Below are 21,633 nucleotides of genomic sequence, written 5' to 3'. Positions count from 1 at the left end.
CTCTTTTTAACTGTGTTTTTTAACTTACCACTGGACCAGGAGCTCCCATTGCACCAGGAGTACCAGAAGCACCCTGCAAAGCATAGAAACTGAGCAGTTATGCACAGATTGAAACATGCACATATGACTGGAACAACCTTTCAAACATGGAAACAAGTGATGAAATTTCTGTTTGGAGTTCATTTAAAAAATCCTGTTTTCAAAGATCAGGTTTACGTCTCATTTTCTTTGTCTCATTCTAAAACTAAAACATGAGATAAATGCAATGAAGTGTTTGTTATAAAAATGTTATGTAAAATAGTGTGATTCCAGTTCAGCTGCTTGTAGTAGAGGTAACAACAATTCACACAAATTAAATAGATTAGCGTTCTCCTTATCCATACTGACTGTTTTTTCTCTAGTTTAGCCTTTTTTGTGTGTGTTCTTGACACTGCTGTGTGTACCAGAGACGGGCCGTTACAGAAGTGAGGAGAGTTTGGTGTAGAAGGACACAGCATCGAGCAGGAGGAAAGATATCTACTCCTTTGTGCAAAAAGGAACAGGAGGAGAATAACATGAAGGAGAATAACATAACATTAAAGGCTATTGGGACCTCTTGCTAGGTCCCAACAGCCTTTAATGTGACCTGCAATCACAGCCCACGCTGGGCAGCAACAACAGAACTGGCAGGGCCATCACTGGTGCCCTGTTCTCTTCACTGATATGAGCAGGTGTGTCAGACAGGTCAACATCTTTTTACCACCTTGATAGCACGAAGATGCATACAAGTGTACATCTGGGCATTTAACACTACTCCAGTGCCAAACGAGTGCCATGTGTTTCAGTGAATTTGATATATTTACACACATTAGGGCCACTTTAGCCTCTTTGTTTAATCTCTCAGGTGATTGAGATGTAGCTGTCTAACTAAAGGTGTCTCTGTTTAAAGCTAAAGCACATAGACATTTACTCTCACTGGAATCACCAGCTGACCTCACAAGCTTGTATTTGGACACCATCGAACCATTAAATTGTTTTTTTTTAAATAATTTAAAGCAACTGCACTGAATATTGTTCCTTTAAGACTTAAACTATAATTCCTACTATTTTCTTCAAACGTGAGAGTTAGCTACCTTCGCTCCAGCTGCTCCAGACTCGCCTCTTGGTCCAACAAGTCCACTGTGTCCCTGTTGTAGAGGTTTAAATTCACAGACTGGTTAGTTCTTAATATTTCACACATGAAAACTAACAAGTAATAATGAGGAAAAAGGACTTACTTTGTGTCCTCTCAGTCCTGGATTACCTGGCAGTCCTGGGAATCCTCTTGCACCCTGTATTTAAACGTAATCACATTAGATTAGAGTAGGTTATTGTATCACTATTATCATGACAATAGTAAGATTAAATATTTTTTGGCATGACGACTGGTTACCACTGATCCCGGGTATCCTGGTTCTCCGGTTGCTCCTGCAGGTCCGGGTTGTCCCTGGTAAAGACCATCAGGTGATTATGGAATAATTACAGATAAAAGAAGAATCCTCATCAGTATCTGTTACATGACTCACATCAAGTCCAGGTTTTCCTGGTGGTCCATCAGGTCCTCGATGACCCGGCTCCCCCTGCAGACACACACGTACAGTCACATTTAAATTTCACTCTTTAACATGTAAAGCAGCATTAGAGTTAATCCAAGATGAAGAAACGACTGTACCATCGGTCCTGGATCTCCAGCTTCTCCAGGAATTCCTTGACCACCAGCAGGACCCTGAGCAGGAAAATTAAAGGTCACATTTTTAGGCCCACTTCCTACAAAGTAAAACTAATATTTGGCTCTAAAACTTCATCAGAGATAAAGACTCACTGGTGGTCCAGGCGGTCCTAGAAGTCCTCGTGGTCCTGCTTCACCCTGAAATGGCAAACGATTATGCACTGCAGTTTAAACTCTTCAAGCTTCCGGACTTTGCATATGTAAAATATGCAGTTTAAAAGCGCTCACCCTGGATCCTGTTAGCATCGCAGATGGACCCGACTTCTCGCTAAAACCCGAAGCCATCTGTGTCACTAGGTTACCCTATCAGGAAGAAATTGATCCAAAATTAATCATTCATGGAGAAAATTTGATTTGTTTGTTTTTTTTCTTATGAAATTTGCATTAACTAATTAAAAGAAGTTGGAGAGCAGCTCACCCCAGGATGCGAGGGATGCCCAGGTGGTCCCGGTTCTCCTGGATTTCCTGGTATACCGGGCTCGCCATCAAATCCTGGAGGCCCTGGGAAACCCTGCAATTTGCATGGGTTAATGAGTGGCACACAGAAGGTACTGACTGGTTACATGACCAGAAGCTTAATTCTGACATTTTGTTTGCAGTTTATGATTTTACTACAGTTATCCACATGTGAATAATGTGTAAATGTCAACGAGAGGGTGTGTTATCAGATTCGCTGCATCTACTTGAGCACTTTGAGGGCCTTGAGGTGCTTAATACACCTTTATACGTCCTGTCCACCACATTTCAGAGGGTAAATAATTTACCTCATACTCCACAGCTTTAGATACATTTAACTATAGAAAACTTAAAAAAGGAACAATTATTCTTGTCCTTCATTTCTGTTCTGTACATAAAGAAGAAAGTATGCCCTCTAAGTTTTTAGGTAACTGGTCATTAGCAGGTTCTAAAATTATTTAAATACAACCTCAGATGAACAACAACACATGAAATATTACACCATGACAAAAACTAACCACGATGCAGAAGCAGTGTGAAAAACTATGAACCCCCCAGCGTTCGGTAGCTGGCAGCTACTGAACACTGTTAGCAGCAACAACTTGATAAAATTATTTCCTTTTTCTGTGGGGCTTTATCAGTCTCTCACACTGTGGTGGAGGAGTATCGGTCCACGCTTGAGATTTTCGGTTGTTCATTTATGCACAGCTCTCTTAAGGTCCCATCACAGTATTTTAACTGGATTGAGGTCTGGACGTGGACTGGACCATTGCAGCACTTTGATTCTTTTCTTTTCCCTCATTCTGTTGTAGATTTGCTGCTGTGCTGTTAAGGCCAAGCATTATCTGTCTTTTGTGGCTTGCTCAGATGCAGCTTTGCAAACCTAAACTGTGCTGGCATGGTTTTTTTTCAGAGAGAAGAGGCGTTTTCCTGGAAACCTCTCCAAACAACCTATAACAGAGGCCTACAGAGTCTGACATGTAGCTCTTGGGTTGTTGCCTCATTTCTGAACCTGCTAAGGATCTGATTACTTTTATTACACCCTGATAAGCAAAACACTACAGTCTTTATCATGACTGGCTATATTATGCTACACTATTGAATGTTCATATTAAATATAGGATAAGCTTTAAAACATGTGTCTAAAGTAATACATGATTTCCAATGTTGTTTATATCTTTATCAGTATCTGGCATCAGCCTGTCATCAACTTATTTGTATGTTGAACTGCTACAAACTCACTACAGCTCACAAGCACACTGTGCTGCCCCTCTACAACTGTCCAGAAGTCAGCCAATCAGAAGAAACTGACGAAAAGGAGGCGGACCTTAAAGAGGCAGCACCTAAAAAACATCTTGTTTAACATGATGATGAACTGCGGGGCTGCAGTTTAAGTTGCATTGTAGCATTGCTATGTAGCATTCTCACCAAAACAAACAAACTGATTTTTAGTTATGATGCTGTGTTTAAATTAAACTATCCAGCAATTAAACATTAACTGTGGCAGTATAACAGTTACAGGAGCTATTTTCTTTCATCGTGAACATCACCTATTAACTTATAGGTCCACTAGTTCCCTGTGTATTGGTTTCAACTTACCCGTCTGCCTTTAAAGCCTCTTGGTCCAGGGCTTCCCTGAGCCCCCGGAGGACCCTGAGCAAAGAGAACAAGCCATAAGAGCATTGAAACATTGGTCACTGTCTAATTACTGGAATAATCATGCAGTGAAATTTGTATACATGAAAGCATTTGTCCTGGTAATTGTAATAACAAATGGTGGTATTACATTTTGCTGCCCTCTACTGTGACTCCATTTATCATGTGTAATACTGTGACAGCAAACAGAAAGATGACAAGGACAGAGAGGGGGATGAAAGAAAGAAAAAAGCTCACCGTGGGTCCTGAAGATCCAGGAATCCCCACCACCTTCACAACACAAGAAAAATTAAGTTCATTAAATGAATTATTAAGACCTCCATCTAGGCATAATTAATTAAAAAAGTTAAATTTATATGCAACGTGCACTAACGCCTAACTTATTCTTTTTACTTACATATGGGATGTCTCCTGGTTCACCCTTTTGCCCCTAAAAATAAAGCCAAGCAACACTTTTTGGTAACAATGTTCCCAATTTAATATATTTTTCTTAACTGACTGTATGACTTACCTTGAGGCCCATAATTTCTTGGGAAAAAAAGAGAAAAAAATATTTTTATTTATTTTATTTTTCACAATTTATGTAGTAAATTTTACCCTTTAAAGCACTTCAAAAACATTAAAATAAAGATAAGACATAAAATAAAGTATCTAAGTTTTATAAGGGGTGTAAATCTAACACAAAGTGACCATCTCTCTTCTGGATGCGGGTAAATCCGTCTCACCTATCATCCTGCTGGCACTTGCAAAGTTGTCGCACACAGGGCAGCACTCTCCCGCGGGCGTGACAGCCTTCTCACAGTTTGACAGGACCTCGCACTGTATCTCATCACAGACAGTGACGCCGTTGTCACAGACGCACACGCGGCAAGGTTCGGGTTTCCAGATGTCATTGTGATGGTAGACCTCCCCATTGACTTTGCAGTTTTCCTCCTTCTTCTCATCTGCAGCTGCAAGAAAAAACCCCAAAATGGCTCAAACAGATGGACAGACAACCAGGAAATTCATTTACACATTCTTGGGAGCAACAAACAACCGTGATCTCTTTTCCTTCCCCGTACACAAAACTCACCCAGGAACTCAAAGAAAACAAGCTTTCAAAGTAAAACAGATGAAATGATGAAAGTAGGCATGAATGCTAACACTAAACCAGACATACAAGACAAAGAAACAAAAGAGACAAAGTCATAAACAATACATCATCATAACAGCATTTGCTTTTTTACATTATGAATTATAAAATTTTAAAAATTCAATTTTTCCTTTTATAACATACTCATTGTTGTGGTATGGACTGAAGTTCCATTTACAGACAGGGGCGTCACCAAGGGGGGGTCTAGGGGGGCACTGGCCACCCCCGGCAAGACTGCGAAATATTGGTAATAATTTCAATAAATGTGAACACAATAGAGAGGAAGAATCACTAAAGTGCTGGTTGGGACTGCCAATCAATCAGTCAGTCAATAAATTAAAACACATTATTATGGATTTAAAAATGTTATTTGGTTTTCATATGTACCTATTTTTCAGTGATGTCAACTTTAATAGCAGGAAATTAACTAAACATATAATTCTTTTCTGTCTCTCTGTTCTATAGGTTACTTATTTTACTTATAGGTTAGGTTACTTATTTTTCAAGTAACCTATATTTGACAACAGATGTGCCAACCCAATATTTTTACTGGCCCTCATATGGCCGCCGCTATGAAAAAATTCTGGAGGCACCCCTGTTCACAGAGCACCCTTGTAGTTTCACTCATCACATCCTAAACAAGTTTTTAAACGAGTTTTTGTTGAGGTTTTTTTTTTTTTTTTTTTCAGGCTAAATCTAATCAACACGTATTTGATCAAAAACTTGCTGCGGGGGGCCCAGCAACAAATTTCTGCCCTGGGGCCTCATTAAAGGCTAGTCCGGCCCTGGATCAACCATATAATAAATTATATTTTCAATCACATAAAATGGACTTTTTACCTGTTGCGGGGTCTGTACTGGGAATAAGTGTTGAAGCTGCAGTCAAGCACACAGGGCAACACTCGCCCTCTGGGGTCACCGTTTTCTGGCAGTCACCGAGGTCCTCGCAAACCACGTCCTCACACATGGCGGTCCCCTTATTGCACACACACACCCGACACGGCTCCGGGCTCCACATGTCGTTGTCGGCATAGACTTTTCCATTTTCTGTGCAGGTGTCTTCATGAAAGAGAAACTCAGTTAGTATGTGCTGCAACTGGCTGTCACTGGATTTTAAAAAAGGATCTACATTTTAATGGAAATTCCCACAACTTTGCACATTTACTGGAAAACACACATTTTTAAAATAAAACATACTCGTTTATGAATCCATACTGTTGGGTTCCTTCAAAAATACAGTCACAAAATGCAAAGTATGTGTGTTTTCTAGTCCTTAAAATACCAGCATCTTACTCTAACATGCATGAATCTCACGACCATGCCCACAATCATCCTTCTGGTGCATCATTAAGCCGAACTTTGTGCTTAGAGCAGCAGAAATACATCATCACAGGTGCATGTAAAGAAATTACAAAAAGCATTAAACATGACAAAGAAGATGTTGATTTCCCAGAGGAATACACCTTATTTGTTGAATAAGTTACTTTCTCTCAGCTTGTTTTTTTTTTTTTTTTTGGGGGGGGGGGGGGGGGGGGGGTGGCAGTAAAACTGGTCGCAGCTCCATTATTTCTTCTAACAAACACAAAAGAATGAAGCTACCTCCAAAGTTTTTATTGCACACGTTTAGTTGAGAAAAGTGAACTTATCTGGCAAAAACTTCATGTATTCCTTTTGCAAACTGAAAGGGAAACTCGGTACAGGTTCAAGAACAACATTTCACAGTGGTGTGCAGAGGACGGAGCTTGAAAAGGAGGGCTTCGGGCTGTAAGAGAGAGCAGAGTACCACTGACGCCGGGACAAATGTGCAGGCTTCATTCCAGCTTTACCAGTTTGAGCGACTGAGCACACGGGACAGCACTCGCCCTCTGGGATCTCTGTGGTCTGGCAGTCACCTATATCCTCACACACCATGTCCTCACAAACCACCGTCCCCATTTCACACAAACAGACTCGACACGGCTCTGGGTTCCATATCTGATTGTTGGAGTAGAGTTTGCCATCCGCTGTACAGGAATCTTTATGACAAAGAACAGCAGCTGACTTCAGTATCATTTTCTGTGTCAGCTGTATATAATATAGTAGGTATAAGATCATTAAAGCATCATTGTGGATTAGTAGTTTATGGGTTTGCACTTTTGCTCTGCCAATTTTACTGAAGAAAGCAATATGATCTCCCCCTGCTGGTAAAGCAACTTCTGCCTGTGTGTCCATTTCAGTTTTTGGAGAGGCAAAGCATGAAATGTACACAGTGGACTGGTGTGTCTATTTTGCCCTGATACTGGGTTGCAACACAGATGGAGCCATGAGGCAACTTAAAATGCCATTACAGAGGACCAGTTAAACTCATTCCCAGCTTTCTACTTTCACTTTGTGACACCATCAGAGTAACTTTCTGTGTCGCAGTTCATAAAGAGTTTTATTTATCTCATACTGGCCCATTATGTAGCCCCTCATTTCATTTTACTGCCTTTTACTGATCCCACCTTAAATGGCCACTTTCTTCTGATTGGACAACTTCTGGGAAAACAGCCAAGGGGCAGCACCCAATGGTTATGAGCAACTTCCTACTACTTCCTGTACTTTGTCAAGACAAGTCTGCTCATTGGTAAAGTAGAATACTTTTGGGAACTAACTAGTCAGAGCAAGAAAACTGAGTGATTACTCTAACAAAGTAATCACATATTATTTGAAGTCTTGATCATTTTTAATATGAATGTATACTGCAGTATTTTGAGAAAAAGCACAAAAATTCTCTTTAAGTGTATGGAATAATTATGATTAATTCAAACAGTTTGAAATGGGAACTTAACTGTGTTTTACTGACCCTCCATCTACCCCAACCACCTCCTTCTATGTGCATAATCACTGTAACTTTGTTAACTCAGTTTCACCTTTGCCCCCATCATAATTACTTGATTCACAGCCACTGTCATCCACTCAATATCACTGCACTCCCATAAACACTAGCTCTGCTCTGTGTTTGGGGCTAATTCTCACAGGTCAGCATGCTAACACTACAGACATCATGAATTCGTTACACCTACTGAAAGTTAGCAAACAGACATTGTTTTCGAATAAAATCCCTTTTAAAACGTTCTTTGTTTTAATCTCATTTAGCCCAGACTTTATATCACTACTGATGAACTCTCCTTCTAGAAAAACCTCAAGCTACCTGTTAGCAATGAAACAATTTTTACAAAATTACTTAATAAATTGATGAAGTACTTCTGGACTTCCTTTGACTTCTTGATACGCATTTATGCAGTTCAGGTGAGGTGATGTCTTAAGACGTTTTACATGTATTTCTTTGTTCTTTTTCAGTTATTAAGTTCTTTCAATCATTAAGTGAATAAGGTCCCAGTCACACAGCCCTACAGACTGGTCAATGACCATTGGTCATCTACTGGTCATGAAGGGGAAGAATGTTTCTCCGACTGGCTGATGAAAAACTCATTGTGACCAGTTTGGTTGCTGGCAGTTTGGGATTTGTCTGCAGAGACTAGCTAATCCTGGAGTAGATGTAAAATTGTGAAAAGTTACACACAAATGGAGACAATTCACCATCAAAGTAAAAGTCGTGCCTTTTTTTAGTTTCTCTACTTTTCAGCAAGTAGTCAACAATTGTTTGTAGTCAACTCTGGATCTTCCATGCAAACTTGAGGCTGATAACATCGAAAGCAACTGTAACTAGGTTTTTGGTGTTGCTGATTTCAATTAATGACTGCCATCCAGCAACCAGTCGCCAGCAGGTGAGGAAATACACATTTTTCTGGTGGCAGTATCCTGTCCATCAATAGTAAAATAAGTTAACTGTAGTTTAAAAAAACAAAAAGAACAGAAGCAAATGTGGGTGCCTTATTCTTGCATTCTACCAGAAGGCCACAAGATGGCGATAGCTCTGATTGGGGAAAAAATAGATTGACTGCAGTGCTTTACTGCTCACTCATTGGTTAACAACTTGCTAATCACAAGTTTTGACACATTTGGTTATTCGCAACCAGTGTTGGGTGTAATGTGTTACTAAGTAACGTGTTACTGTAATTAAATTACTTTTCCACTGAAAAAGTAGAGTAACTAATTACTGTTCATTTTTAGGTATTTTAATTACAGTTACTTACAATGTACTTGCGTTACAATGTAAAATAATTAAACTCGCTGAATATCATTATTTAATTTCAATAATTTATCTTCTAAACGTAGAAGTAAACTCCGCCGCTTTAACATCACTGTAGTGCAGGTGCACGTCATTTCGCGCCAGTTTGCTGCATAGTCGTATTCTAAAGCGGAAGATGTCGGACTCGGCTGAAGCGTGTGGCTGTTTTATGAAATGGACATATTCCCGTCTCTTCACTTTTCTGAAACAAGCAGACAAGAACATTACAGTAATATGTAAGCTATGTCCTGGGGAGAAAAAACTATCGGCTGCTGTTAATAGCACGAGTAATCTACTGAAGCGCCTGACACCAGAGCATAGACGAACACTTCTGAGTGATCCTTGTTCATCATCCATGGATAACACCGCGGCAACTCCTGCTAAGCAGGCAAAACTTGATTTTACTTCAGCAGCACAGAAAGCGTCTGAAGGTGAGCTTAAAAAATGATTGCAGGCTACACTGTGGAAGACATGCTACCGCTGCGTACTGTAGCATCTCCGTCTTTAAAAACAATTATTTATTATTTAAAGAGTTTAATTTCTATTGTTTGTCCACTCAAGATTTATAGGGATTTTAAGAAGTATTTAGTTTAATTACTTATTTAGTAATTAAGTTACTTTTCTGACACAGTAATTAGATAAGTATTTTAAATACAATATTGACTAAGTAATTAGTAATTAATTACTTTTTTAAAGTAACTTACCCAACACTGTTCGCAACCAAGATAGCAATGGTGGAAACAGGACGTCAACAACCAGCGAGTGACGTCACAGTGGCAACGTCCATCTTTTATACTGGTTTTGATTTCCACTGACAAAATGTTCAATTATTGTCTCTGTAGTGCTGTGAAGATGTGCTGTAGTGAATAAAAAGGGCCATAAAGTCGTAATCACACTTGTTATAAGAATACCACAGGTAATAAAAAGTGGGAAAGCAGTGTGGATATTTATGGAACAGACATCCCAGTGTTTGAATCTGTCCAACATGAAGCTCAAAATATTTATTACCAGTTTTATTGTCCGTGTTCGGAGGCTGTTGCGTGGCTGCTGAGCACACAGGGCAGCACTCGCCCTGAGGCACCTCAGTGGTCTCACAGTCGCCTAGCTCTTCACACACCACCTCCTCACACACCACAGTCCCCGTGTCACACACACAGACTCGACACGGCTCTGGGCTCCATATCTGATTGTTGGAGTAGGTCGTGCCATTTTCTGTGCAGGTATCTTCATGAGACAGAACAGCAGCCGCATGAGTATCGTGGGTGAGTCCCTTTCAGCCCGTACGTCATTGTGAGGGTTTCATCAATGAGACACAGTTTTTGCCCTCTCTAGTAAGTTAGGAATCCATTGTAATGGTTGCTAGCAGATTTCCGCAGTTTCCCGTAGTTTGCAAGCAAGACAATGACTTGTCTGCACTTCCTAACTACTGGCTAAATTGCAGTTACATTTAAAAAATGTAAATGGTGAACAATCACCTTCAAAGTAAAGGTTGTTTCAAAAGGTCAACTTTTACTTTGAAGGTGAATGCTCTTCAGTTTCATTGCCACTCATCCGCAAGTTGGCCAGTGTTTGCAGATGAGTTGCTGCTTCCCATGAAAACTGCTACCGATCAAGGCAATCACAAGGAGTTTTCTGGTGCAGCAGCCTCTTTGTGACCGATTTCATGGCAATTGCCAGCAGCCTTCACCATCCACTCGCCAACTGCATCCATTCATCCATTCATCCATTAAATATCGCTTATCCAGTTAACTCATCTGGAGGGAAAGACAGAATAGATCCCAGCCCAATCAAGTGATATAATCTCTCCAGCATGTCCTAGGTCTGCCTCTGGGCCTCCTCCTGGTAGGATATACCTGGAATATGTCAACTAGGAGACAAGGCAGGATGTTGGAGGCATCCTGGTTCCTGCCCGAACCACTTCAACTGGATCCCTTCAATGTAGAGAAGCAGTGCCTCTACTCTGAGCCCCTCCCAAATGATGGAGCTCCTAAACCTATCTCTAAGGGAGAGGCCAGCCACTTGTATCCCTGACCTCATTCTTTCATTCACTACCCAGAGTTCATGACTTCTGCTGAGGGTACAGACTTAGATTGATGGTAAATCAAAAGCTTTGCTTTTATGCTCGGCTCTCTTCTCCACAACAGATGCTTACTTACTTGAGTACTTGGGGTGGTAACTCATCACGAACCTGGTGTGGAGACTGACTGACTGACATGGGAATATAAATTTTCAGGGGTCGCCACAGGGGTCATTCTGTGGCCTGGGCCTAACCTAGCTTGCATGTTTTTAGGCTGTGGGATGAACTGGAGGTACTGGAGAGAACCACACAGACAACTCAATTCAGGAAGTCCTCAGCTGGCTAACAGAGGCCTTCTTGGGTGCTAATCACTGTAACAGTACATCACTACAAAATGCAAATAGATGCCTCCACAATTTAGATTTGAAAGTTTTTTCCAGATTTTGATGCATTCTTAATCATCCAGGAAAGTAAATCTCCAAAAGTTGATTCTGTTCATCTGGACGTAGTGTTTTGTGGGAGAAATGTTTCGTCACTCATCCAAGTGACTTCTTCAGTCTCAGCTGACTGCAGGTTTCCCCAAATCTTATAAACAGTACATTTGCATAATGACTGAAACCAGCCCACTGAAGGAACAATGAGCTGGGAGGTCAGTTCCTTAATCATAATTATGCAAATTCTCATGACCATTGATCAACAACCACTGACCAAAACCCACTGATCAAAGACCATGAGTACCATTCACAGAGAGTTGGGGAATGGCTGCAATCACAGCATTGTAAGATGGCAAAAGATGTACCCTTAGGCCCCCTGGCGAAGCGGATGGCACAACACAGAAGAGCTACCTCGTCAGGCCAGGACTCTGCAGTCTATTTACACCTACAGGCCAGTGGACACTCTTTCAATGATGAGGATGTACACATCCTGGACAGGGAGGAACGCTGGTTTGAGCGCGGAGTCAAGGAGGCCATTTACATGAAAAGGGAAAGACCATCTCTGAATCGAGGAGATGGTCTTTCCATCTCCTTCCAAAACGCTACGTCCAGATGAACAGAATCAACTTTTGGAGATTTTTTCCAGATGTGAGCAGCATAGCAGCTAAAAGCAGCTTCAGCAGATTTGGCTCAAACCACAAATTGACCAGAAACAACTGAATCTGTTTTCCTGCCAGCAGCTTTGTTATCATATCCCCAGCTGTATACAAAAACACATTGTACTGAAAACCTCACAATGACCAGCTGAAAGGGAGCTGAAGGTGGATTATATCCCCATACTGAAGGTAGAGCTGCAGTGGTTTACCTGCTTTAGGTTCTGTCGTGTGAGTCGAGCACACGGGGCAACACTCGCCCTTTGGAGTCACCGCCATCTGGCAGCCACTCAGTTCCTCACACACCTCGTCCTCACACACTACAGCCCCCGAGTCGCACACACAGACCCGACACAGCTCTGGGCTCCATGTCTCATAGTTGCGGTAGACTTTTCCATTTTCTGTACAGCTGTCTGAGTCAAGCAGAGCAGCAATCAACATCTGGAGCAGTATGTGTGTATTAATATTCTTTAAATCAACCACAGAGAGAGGGTATTTCTTCTGGAGCAGTAGATCTACAGCAACACAAACCCCGTCTTTAATGTGATGTATATTCATCCATCAGGATGCACCAGCTGCCCTTGAGGTAAGAGTTAATTTATTCAATACACATGTAAAATGGAGGCAGTGCTGTTTGGGATATACAATAACTGCACTCTGCAGCACTTTTTAATTTCTCTAAACTGCTGTGTGAAGGTTAATTAAAAATCAACAATCCCTGGTTGTGGAGAACAGCACCTTATCTACAAGGAGAGGTACTACTGTCCTGCAGTGTCTTTACTTTTTTTTCAATTTAAGGCAGTATAGTATCTAAAATAATCAAATTGACGTGAGTTCAGTGACCCTACCATGTACTGTAAAACCTCACAGGCTGAACAAGAAATGTTCAGTGTTTTCGCTATGAGGTTACAGGAAGAGTCTCTCCTCAGTGGTGTGGGAAATACAGCAGGAAGACCACACCAACAGGACGAATGATTCACTCACATTTCTTACTAAAAATATATGGATTTTAAAACTTCTTTAGGAGCATGTGGCGCCCAGCAGACTCCAATTTTCTCAACAAAAAGCAGCAGTGAACCCAGCGCACCGTGACTCACACAGAGCAAAATGCTTGTTACCGTAATCATGATTAAATCCTGTCAAAGCTGTTTAAGTCCTTTATCAAAGCAGCTTTTCAGCAAGTTTCAACCTGAGCAACAGTGATCTTTGAAAGTGCACCCACCCAACATCAGTTAGTACTGGCCACTTTATTAGGTACACATTACTAATTACATGGTTGGAGCACCCTTAATTCTTTGTGCCATAAAAACATTCTTCAGAGATTTTGGTCCACACTGGCATGACCAGTTGCGCAGTTGCCGCACATCCATGATGCGATTCCCTCCAAAGGAAATAACTTGTATTGTCAGTGGAATAAAAACTATGTAATGAAATGTCACAAACCTCAAATCATCTCAAACTGGTTTCTTAAAGATGACAATGAGTTAAGTGAACTGTAATGGCCTCTACAGTCACCAGATCTCAAACCAGTAGAGCGCCACTGGGGTGTGATGGAACAGGAGATCTCTCAAATCTCTGAAAAATGTTTCCAGCACTTTGTTGACTCTGTGCCATGAAGAAGCAGTTCTGAAGGCAAAAGAGGTCTCAACTGGGTACTATCAAGGTGTACCTAATAAAGTGGCTTATCAGGGGATATAAAAACTACCCATCAGTATATACGGGTTTTTTTCCCCTCAGGTCAGTAAAAGTAGATCGTTGAAAAATCGATTTAAATGTTGTGCATATTTTAAAACAGCCTGCAGGGGGCGACTGTGGTTGTATAGAAGTCTCAGCTTCCTTAGTAAACTGTTTCCTGATGAGTTTCGAGGCTCAGGTACTCAGGTCAAACTAAATAAAGCATGAAACTCATTATGGTCTTTAATCGAGTCCGAAAGAGGACAAGCCAGTATATGCTCATTGGCTAACAGACCTTTAACCACACCTCAGTAACCAATGAGCCAGTGACTATTAGTTTTGTGGTTAGAGCCTGTTCGTTGTGACCGGTTTCAAATGCTCAGCTTGAGGTTTTATGTGATGCCATGGTGCCTTCATCCATCTTTTACATACAGTCTATGGACAGTGCAAACTACAAAGATGTCTTTTACCTTTAAAGTCAGCTAAACATAAACGAGAAAAAAAAAGTGGTTTCAAAATGAGACATTTGATCTTATTACTAAGAATCTCCACGAACATCCTTCTCCCTCATGACAGACACTTTTAGGTAAATTGCTTCTGAGCAGTCAGTGACTAGACTGTGGTTGAATTTGACAGCTCCTGGCTGCGAATGCGACGATAAAAGTGTCTGTATGCAAGTATGCAATCATCTCTGCAACAGCGATGTCTCTTGTCGCTCAATTATATACATAAAGCAAGGCGAGACATGTAGTTTTCATGTCAAAAATCTATCAGCATGTCAGTTAATCAGGGGCTAAAATATAAGGTGAAAGGAGCCTGTTTAAATATTGTAATTTAGAAAAATGACAGAAAACAGAGAGCTGCCTCATTCAGCTGCAGGGTTCTGGGGTAAAATAAGCAAAAATGCACTTATTTTCAAAACCCTCTTATTTAAGTTTTTTACACCTACATTCAGTTTTCAGTGACCCAAATAAATTTTTCTTGAATTAAATGTACATGCCAGCACATATTAACATATTTATGCATTGTAAGAGGGCAGATTTAGGCACTTTCATCCTGCTGGCCTTGGATGAAGCTATGTCCCTGCCGTGAAATCATCCCAAAACCATCAAGAAACAGTAAAAACATTTTTAAAAAAAGGGAGAAAAAAAAGAGGTACAAATGGCCACCTGCTGCAGGCTTTCTGAGTGCATTTTAATCCTGGCAGTTTAGTGACGTCCCTAAGCACTAATTATGTGGTAGAGCCGCTCCCCACCAGAGAGGCTGCTTCTTAAATGCAGCAGTTATTTCAGTGGAAACCACAGCGGCTGTATTATACGTTGGGCTCAGAGGCTGTGGTTTCACTTTATTTGGGAGGTGCCACACCCGGAGAAACCTCCTGCCATGAAACCTGTTTCACCCTGTAGCTGCAGCGTCTTTACCAAGCAGAGCTCTTAATACCAGTAATTAGCACTGGCATTTAATCTGCGAAAGCTCATTTTTCTTCATCACTTCTGCAGATAAAATGTAGTTTTTTTCACTTAAACTTTATACTGCAGACTTTATACTCTTGGGCAGTGCCTCAGCTATTTTTATGTGATTATAGCTTATATATACAGTACAGCATGAGGTCAATTATCATGACTAGCTGTGGTTTTCTTTTCAGCTTTCCACCCATGCTTTCTGACTACAGGCTTAGTTTTTAAACCATATTCAGTTCGCAAAAACAGGACTTCAGACTAGAGATTCACAAAGTGAGGGATGAGTCATGTTAAGATGATTTATGATATGAAAAAGGAACTGTAATATTGTTCTTTACCATTTATTAAAACTTATTTCAATAAATAGGATGGGAAGGTGATATAAAATCAGTCTGTGCTAATTTCTCATACTTATTTTACACCAACAGTCTATATTTTGATGTCTTTTTATTTTACTTTTTTCATCTGAATACTTTCTCTTTTAAAGGTTCAAAAACAATTAAAATGATTGAAATGGAGAAATCCAACATTACAAACTTGGTTTCAAGAGTAACCAGAAACAGTCCTGAAGGCTATACCTTAGATTTAAAGGGTCACAATAAAGAATCCCAATCCACACACTGCTTAAAAAAAATCTATAAGAACCAGTGAAAAGCAAACATGTGCAGAAACCTGCACACATAAGTAAACTAGGACTTGCTGATATTGATAGTATGGAAGTTTGTTTCTGCCACTAGAAAAAAAAAAGTCAGATCAACTTACTTATGAGTAAGTTTCCTGAAAGTTTCCAGAATCTAACCCAAAATTTGACCTAGAGATCTCACATAGGATACCAACAAAATATAATTTCATTAGGGATAGGAGTAAAGAATTCTGATTCTGATTCTAATTCTGAACAAGCGTGTGGCCAGCATCATAAATCGCACAGTTCATTCATAACAACTCATATACTGTCACATATGTATGGTTTCAGCTAGAAATGACTTGAAATGACTTGTGAACTTCTCTGCTGTAAGGAAACAACAGAAATTTCAGTTAAAAATGGAGGATAAACCCACAACACAATTTGTAGCTGCACAAAATTAAACTTATTCACAGATTTACTTTAATCTTTACTTTTTGTCAGATATTTATGCATAACACCTAACTCGTTTCAAGGTCATATGCACCGACAGCTTCCAAATAACTCGAGAACCTCTTTAAAAGTTAGAATAACTCTCATGCTAAATAAGCTAATGACACCGAATAGCTTAGCTTTACATATACTTTACATATACTCTGGAAACGGTAGGACTGCAACATAAGCAGTCCACCAATAAAGATTAGACAAAGTTACATTCACTTGTTATATATTTATTTATTTATATATTTTGTTGAATCTGAAATGAAAAATGTTAATTACACTTTTTAATTTGGATGCTACACTTGAAGCTGGGGTCAGCCATTTTTAAGCAGCAATTCGCTACAGTCTGGAAACTAACAATAACTGACTCAGTGCAAAGCAGGAAACCAGAGAATACTCTACAATGCTACACTACCTTTTTAAATATTTTGCTGAGATTAAGGGGAAATCTTATTGTCTGTATGCTAAACTGAACATATAGACTTAGTTTAGCTTAGCACACAGACTGAAAAAAGTGAAATGTGATAAAAGCCTAATTTTGGTCTAAGCTAGCAACTAGAGGAGATGTAAGTTACGCTAGCTTGTTAGATGTCTCGTTAAGAATGAATTGTTTACTACTGATGATGCTACAGCTAGCTGTTCATTAGCAAGATAGTGTTTAAAGTTAGTAAAATATAAATATTAGCCCATCTGAGGCTAATTAATATTTTATATTAAAATAAAAATGAGTTTAATTAGCACAAAAGTCAAGAAACTGCAAAAAAAACTTTTGTAGAGACTGAAAAAAATTAGATGAAACTTGTAAGTCATCTAGCCTGTTTGTTGACTGAAAACAAAGCTAAGCAGCTGCCACAATTAGCTTCATATTTTGGTATTTGTTATAAATTATGTCGTCTCAAGCAAAAAAATTAACTTGCGAAAATTCTCAAAACTATTCAGTTTTACAGTTAACATTTGAATGCCCCTGCCTTTATAGTTTAATAATTAAATATTTTATGTATATTTCTGTCTCTTAGCAGTCTTCAAAGAATTTCAGGTTACATATCCATGTAAACCTTTGCCTCTTGGCTCTAAACACGGTTATGACTTCTTATTCATTTTTTAATTATTCAAAAATGACCCTAAATATAATTTCTGGTCTGAAGTGATACTTATCAGGCCATAGCTGGAGAAAATGCCATAAATAGGCATTACTGTTAAAAAAAAAAAAGGCAGATTCAGACCGAAAAACAGCTGGTGCACATATTTTGAGGTTGTTGTTTATCCCTTTGCAGCATGAATGCTTCAGTGGAGGTATAGTTGGATGAAAGTAAGAGATGCATATTTCATATTCAGCATAGTCTTAGTCTGGGTGTGTCTTGTCTGCAACTGGCCTGAAGTCTGACCAAAATTAGTGGCCTTCTTTTGTCCATTCCATCCACAAGGCCACATCATTATAGCCGTGGCACTCCGAACCCCTTCATTCAGCCTCGACCTCGCACTGAAATAGCCCTGTGTGCTCTTTAAGTGTGCACTGGAGCCTGTTGGGGGGGAAAGTATTTTTGACCCAGGATCACATTTACTCAGACATTTAATTTTAGAAATGAGCCACATCTCCATTGTTGAGAAATCCTCACGAATTTTGTCATTTCAGTGTCAAAGCTTTTTATCAACTTCAAGACTTTCAAACAGTTTCAGTTTAGCTTCTTTACTAATTGTCACCTGGTCAGTGGCTTGTAGCAGCTTTACCTAAATGGTGTCTCATTAAGGCAAGATAAGCCTTTCTGGTGTTGGTTGTGGGTGTGAATTTAACCTTTCATCCCTAAACCACAAGGCCAGTGCGGTCTGAGCTTTAGGAGGCAGAACATCCCAGTTTAACTTTACAGGACAACCACATTCTGAAATTCTGAAAATAAATAAATAAATAAATAAAACGTGGATATAATAGGGGGGGAAATAACACAGAATATGAACATAAAAGTTTTATAAAAATACGGATTAAAGTGTTTTCACAAGCCTTGTTGAATCATGAAAAATCAGAAGGCAACAAATCAAAGGAAAACATTGTTATTACATAAGGAAAACATGAAAAACTTGATCAATTAAGCACATGAACTGGTGATTTTATAAACCTGTTACCAGAACAAAAGCCCACAGAAGCACAGGAAGGATCCCTATCAGGTATCAACACAGAAAGCCAATCAGAGGACAGCAGAAGAAGTCATAATTTGGTGGATATCGCTCACCATTCTTAGTGTCTTCTTGGCAGGTCACGGCGATCACCTGAGCCAAGGTGAGGGCCAGGCAGACGATAATCCTAGAGTGCAACGAGGGGCCCATGTCTGCATGCCAGACATGCAGCGTCCTCACACACAAGTCGCCGTGCAGGAGAGGAAGTCAGCGAGAGCACGACCCCGAACTACAGCATCCAGGCTGAAAAATCCCAAATATCCCTGAGTGCAACACGGCTCCTGGATGAGCGATTACTGCAAACTGAAAGGAGCTCCCTCTTCAACCACCCCCCCACCAACACCTCCTTCTTTTACTCTCTCTCTCAAACTCCCTCCCTCTCTTTAGTCTCCTCTATCATCATCATTTCTTTTTGCTCTATTTCAGGGCCACCCTCCTCCTCCTACTGCATTTGCCTTGAAAGATGGTATAATTAAAGGCTGCATGAAATTAGTCCATTTGAAAGGCTGATGAAAGAAGATGGGTTGGACGGTGAAGCTGAAGAAATTTCTTTTGAAAGCTACAGTTGAGTGCTGTGCATAATTTGCAGTTTGTTGCATGACCATTTTCCTTGAATAATCTGAGGCTTAAGAACAAGATCTGCAAGAGAGTTAGCTCTTTTTGTTCCCTTGCTACTCTACGTGAAAAGGGACACCTCAGCTCAAAGAAGTGGTCTGTTTGAAAAACGTCTGTGAGTTTGGGGTGTTCTTTAGTGGCCTTTGGTTTAACAGCCAACAAAGTTAATGTTCTAGCTGCTAATATAAAGTTTCTTTCACTTTGGGGTTGCGGAAGACAAAAACAGAGCTCTAAAACTGTTGCCTAACCTCAAGATAATCATATCCACCAAACATTTTAATGCCGATTAACAATCTTTTCTTAAAGTCTATTACATTTAGTGAACTAGTCTAGTTGACTGCCTTTTGCTTCAGTAATCTTGAGGTCTGGGCTCTGGGGAGGCCAATCCATGACCGATAGTGTTCTACTGTGTTTCTCTATCCAGGTATGATTTTACTGCATTGACAGTGTGTTTGGGATCATTGTCATGCTGAAAAATGAAGCTGTTACCAGTTAGATACTTTCCAGATGATGTATCAAAATCTCATCGTACTTTTCTGAGTTCATAAATTATCAGTTTTAACAAGATCTCCACTGAACAGAACAGCACTGGCTGAATTGCAGACCCAAACCATGACACAGCCTCCACCGTGCTATGCTAAGTTTTCAGCTAATAGCGCTTTGAGAATCAATGTATTGGTGAAAAAAATCTATTTTATGTCTGTCAAACTATGTTATCTTTAGCATTTTTCCTAGATTATAATAATTCGCCATTAGGGATAATCTGGCTCGGGTGTGAAATTTATGGTTTTCAGGGGTTTTATCGTTAACTCGGTTTCCCTGGGTCTTTTCCCGAGTTGTACTTGTGTGTCTTATTTTGAAAGAAATATTTATGTGTTACCATAGCGACCAGAGAGCATTAAGGGGCAGAGAGGAAGAAGTTGCTCTCAATGTTGTTGGCGCATTTCAGGAGGACGCTGCTAATAATGTTAAAGTTAAAAACAATTACACAGTGAATTTGTGTTTATTATTATATTTACAAAATACCACAGTTTTTGTCTTGCTTGTATCATTTTATTTTGTTGTATTTATCCGCGACACCTGAAAATAAAGTCTGATATTAAATTGGTCCGTGGCGCAAAAAAGGTTGGGGACCGCTGCTCTAGCTGATGATTTCTGATGATTTCAGTGTAATTTGGGAACATTTAGTGTCCAAATGAAACTACATTTACAGCAGTTTATACAAATCCTTATCTCTTTGTTGAGTACCAGATGGAATTTGTTGGAAACTTTGCTATCAGCCTGATATATCTGTCCAACATCTGTGCACTCCAGCTGGAGCGGTATATGGTGCGCATGTTATATCCATTCGATCTGTTTTCCAGATAAAAGCTGTCTGCCAAGTCACTGTGTCAAGCTGACCCTCAGTCCCCAAGGTGATGTCCCAGAGGTGGATGGCAAAACAAACACCATGACTCCTCTGTCATTGTCTCCACTAGAATATGTTTGTTTTCATGAGTAATATTAGCTTCAGCTGAGTTGTCAGGGTCTTCCTAAAGTAACATTTCTCTCAGCGGGTGAGGTGGATTTCACTTGTTTCCTTTGCTGAACAAGACAGGAAGTGTTTCAGGTGCTTGAAGAACACGCTGATTTCTCATCACGAAGCCACCAGGGACAAAAACTCAGGCAGATGGGAAGTCAGTTCCTCTGTCAAATGAGAGCTCAGGTTCTGTATATCCATGCACTTTTTTCCCTGCTGTGATGGACTAATGGTTAGAGAAGATATCCTTTTCACTTCAGGTCATGGGGGTTAGACTATCGAACAACCTTGTTGCCTGTTGATTTTCTCTGGGAAGACTGAGCATGTCAACAGTACATGTTTTACTCTCATTAATGTGATCTGTCACAATGGTTAAAGCTGGTATACAACTCTAACCTCCTAAACCTACATTTTTATGTGCAAAAATGAGTCTTGTTTTCTTGACGAAATGGCCTAAAGTGGTGACAGAAGGTGAGGTTACAACTTAGAACAATATAACTGTGAATTACAGCAAGATTTTTTAAACACACAAATAATACTTACAAGCAAATCCATGACTTTTTTTGACCTAAAAGTTAAAAAATTAAAGGGAGTGTAATGCATAGAAAGCTAACGCTGTCTTTAGCTTCTGTGGCAAGAAAGCTTTAAACCTTCAAACATACTATTTCTGGTTGTATAGACTAGAAAGCAGTGCAACCACAGGAGAGATCAACCCACCATCATGCATGCAGGACACACTGTGTGTGGAAGCCACCAGTCAGAAAGGTTGACATTATCCAAACTAAAAAAAGCTCAGATGCAAAAACATTTAATCCTACAAAAACC

At 39.9% G+C, this 21,633-nt stretch overlaps 1 protein-coding gene across 1 annotated transcript in view; it reads right to left on the bottom strand.

Moving 5' to 3' along the window:
* The window catches only part of LOC134621198 (collagen alpha-2(V) chain-like), a 34,421-nt gene extending 15,597 nt beyond the window's left edge, over window positions 1-18,824 (bottom strand). Inside the window, exons 1-18 of the mRNA XM_063467631.1 lie at window positions 18,731-18,824; window positions 12,461-12,661; window positions 10,153-10,368; window positions 6,818-7,006; window positions 5,832-6,050; window positions 4,585-4,809; window positions 4,371-4,387; window positions 4,097-4,129; window positions 3,803-3,856; window positions 2,166-2,258; window positions 1,976-2,050; window positions 1,841-1,885; window positions 1,691-1,744; window positions 1,545-1,598; window positions 1,412-1,465; window positions 1,257-1,310; window positions 1,113-1,166; window positions 29-73 (exon numbers count right to left, since the gene is read on the bottom strand). Of these exons, the coding sequence (XP_063323701.1) occupies window positions 29-73; window positions 1,113-1,166; window positions 1,257-1,310; window positions 1,412-1,465; window positions 1,545-1,598; window positions 1,691-1,744; window positions 1,841-1,885; window positions 1,976-2,050; window positions 2,166-2,258; window positions 3,803-3,856; window positions 4,097-4,129; window positions 4,371-4,387; window positions 4,585-4,809; window positions 5,832-6,050; window positions 6,818-7,006; window positions 10,153-10,368; window positions 12,461-12,661; window positions 18,731-18,824 (1,776 nt within the window). The remainder of the gene's footprint in view (window positions 1-28; window positions 74-1,112; window positions 1,167-1,256; window positions 1,311-1,411; window positions 1,466-1,544; window positions 1,599-1,690; window positions 1,745-1,840; window positions 1,886-1,975; window positions 2,051-2,165; window positions 2,259-3,802; window positions 3,857-4,096; window positions 4,130-4,370; window positions 4,388-4,584; window positions 4,810-5,831; window positions 6,051-6,817; window positions 7,007-10,152; window positions 10,369-12,460; window positions 12,662-18,730) is intronic.
* Window positions 18,825-21,633: the final 2,809 nt, after the last annotated feature.

The sequence above is a fragment of the Pelmatolapia mariae genome, linkage group LG23 (genome assembly GCF_036321145.2).
Source record: "Pelmatolapia mariae isolate MD_Pm_ZW linkage group LG23, Pm_UMD_F_2, whole genome shotgun sequence".
Taxonomy (NCBI): domain Eukaryota; kingdom Metazoa; phylum Chordata; class Actinopteri; order Cichliformes; family Cichlidae; genus Pelmatolapia; species Pelmatolapia mariae.
The sequence above is the reverse complement of the archived record's forward strand: the minus strand, read 5'-3'. Positions and strand labels throughout refer to the sequence as shown.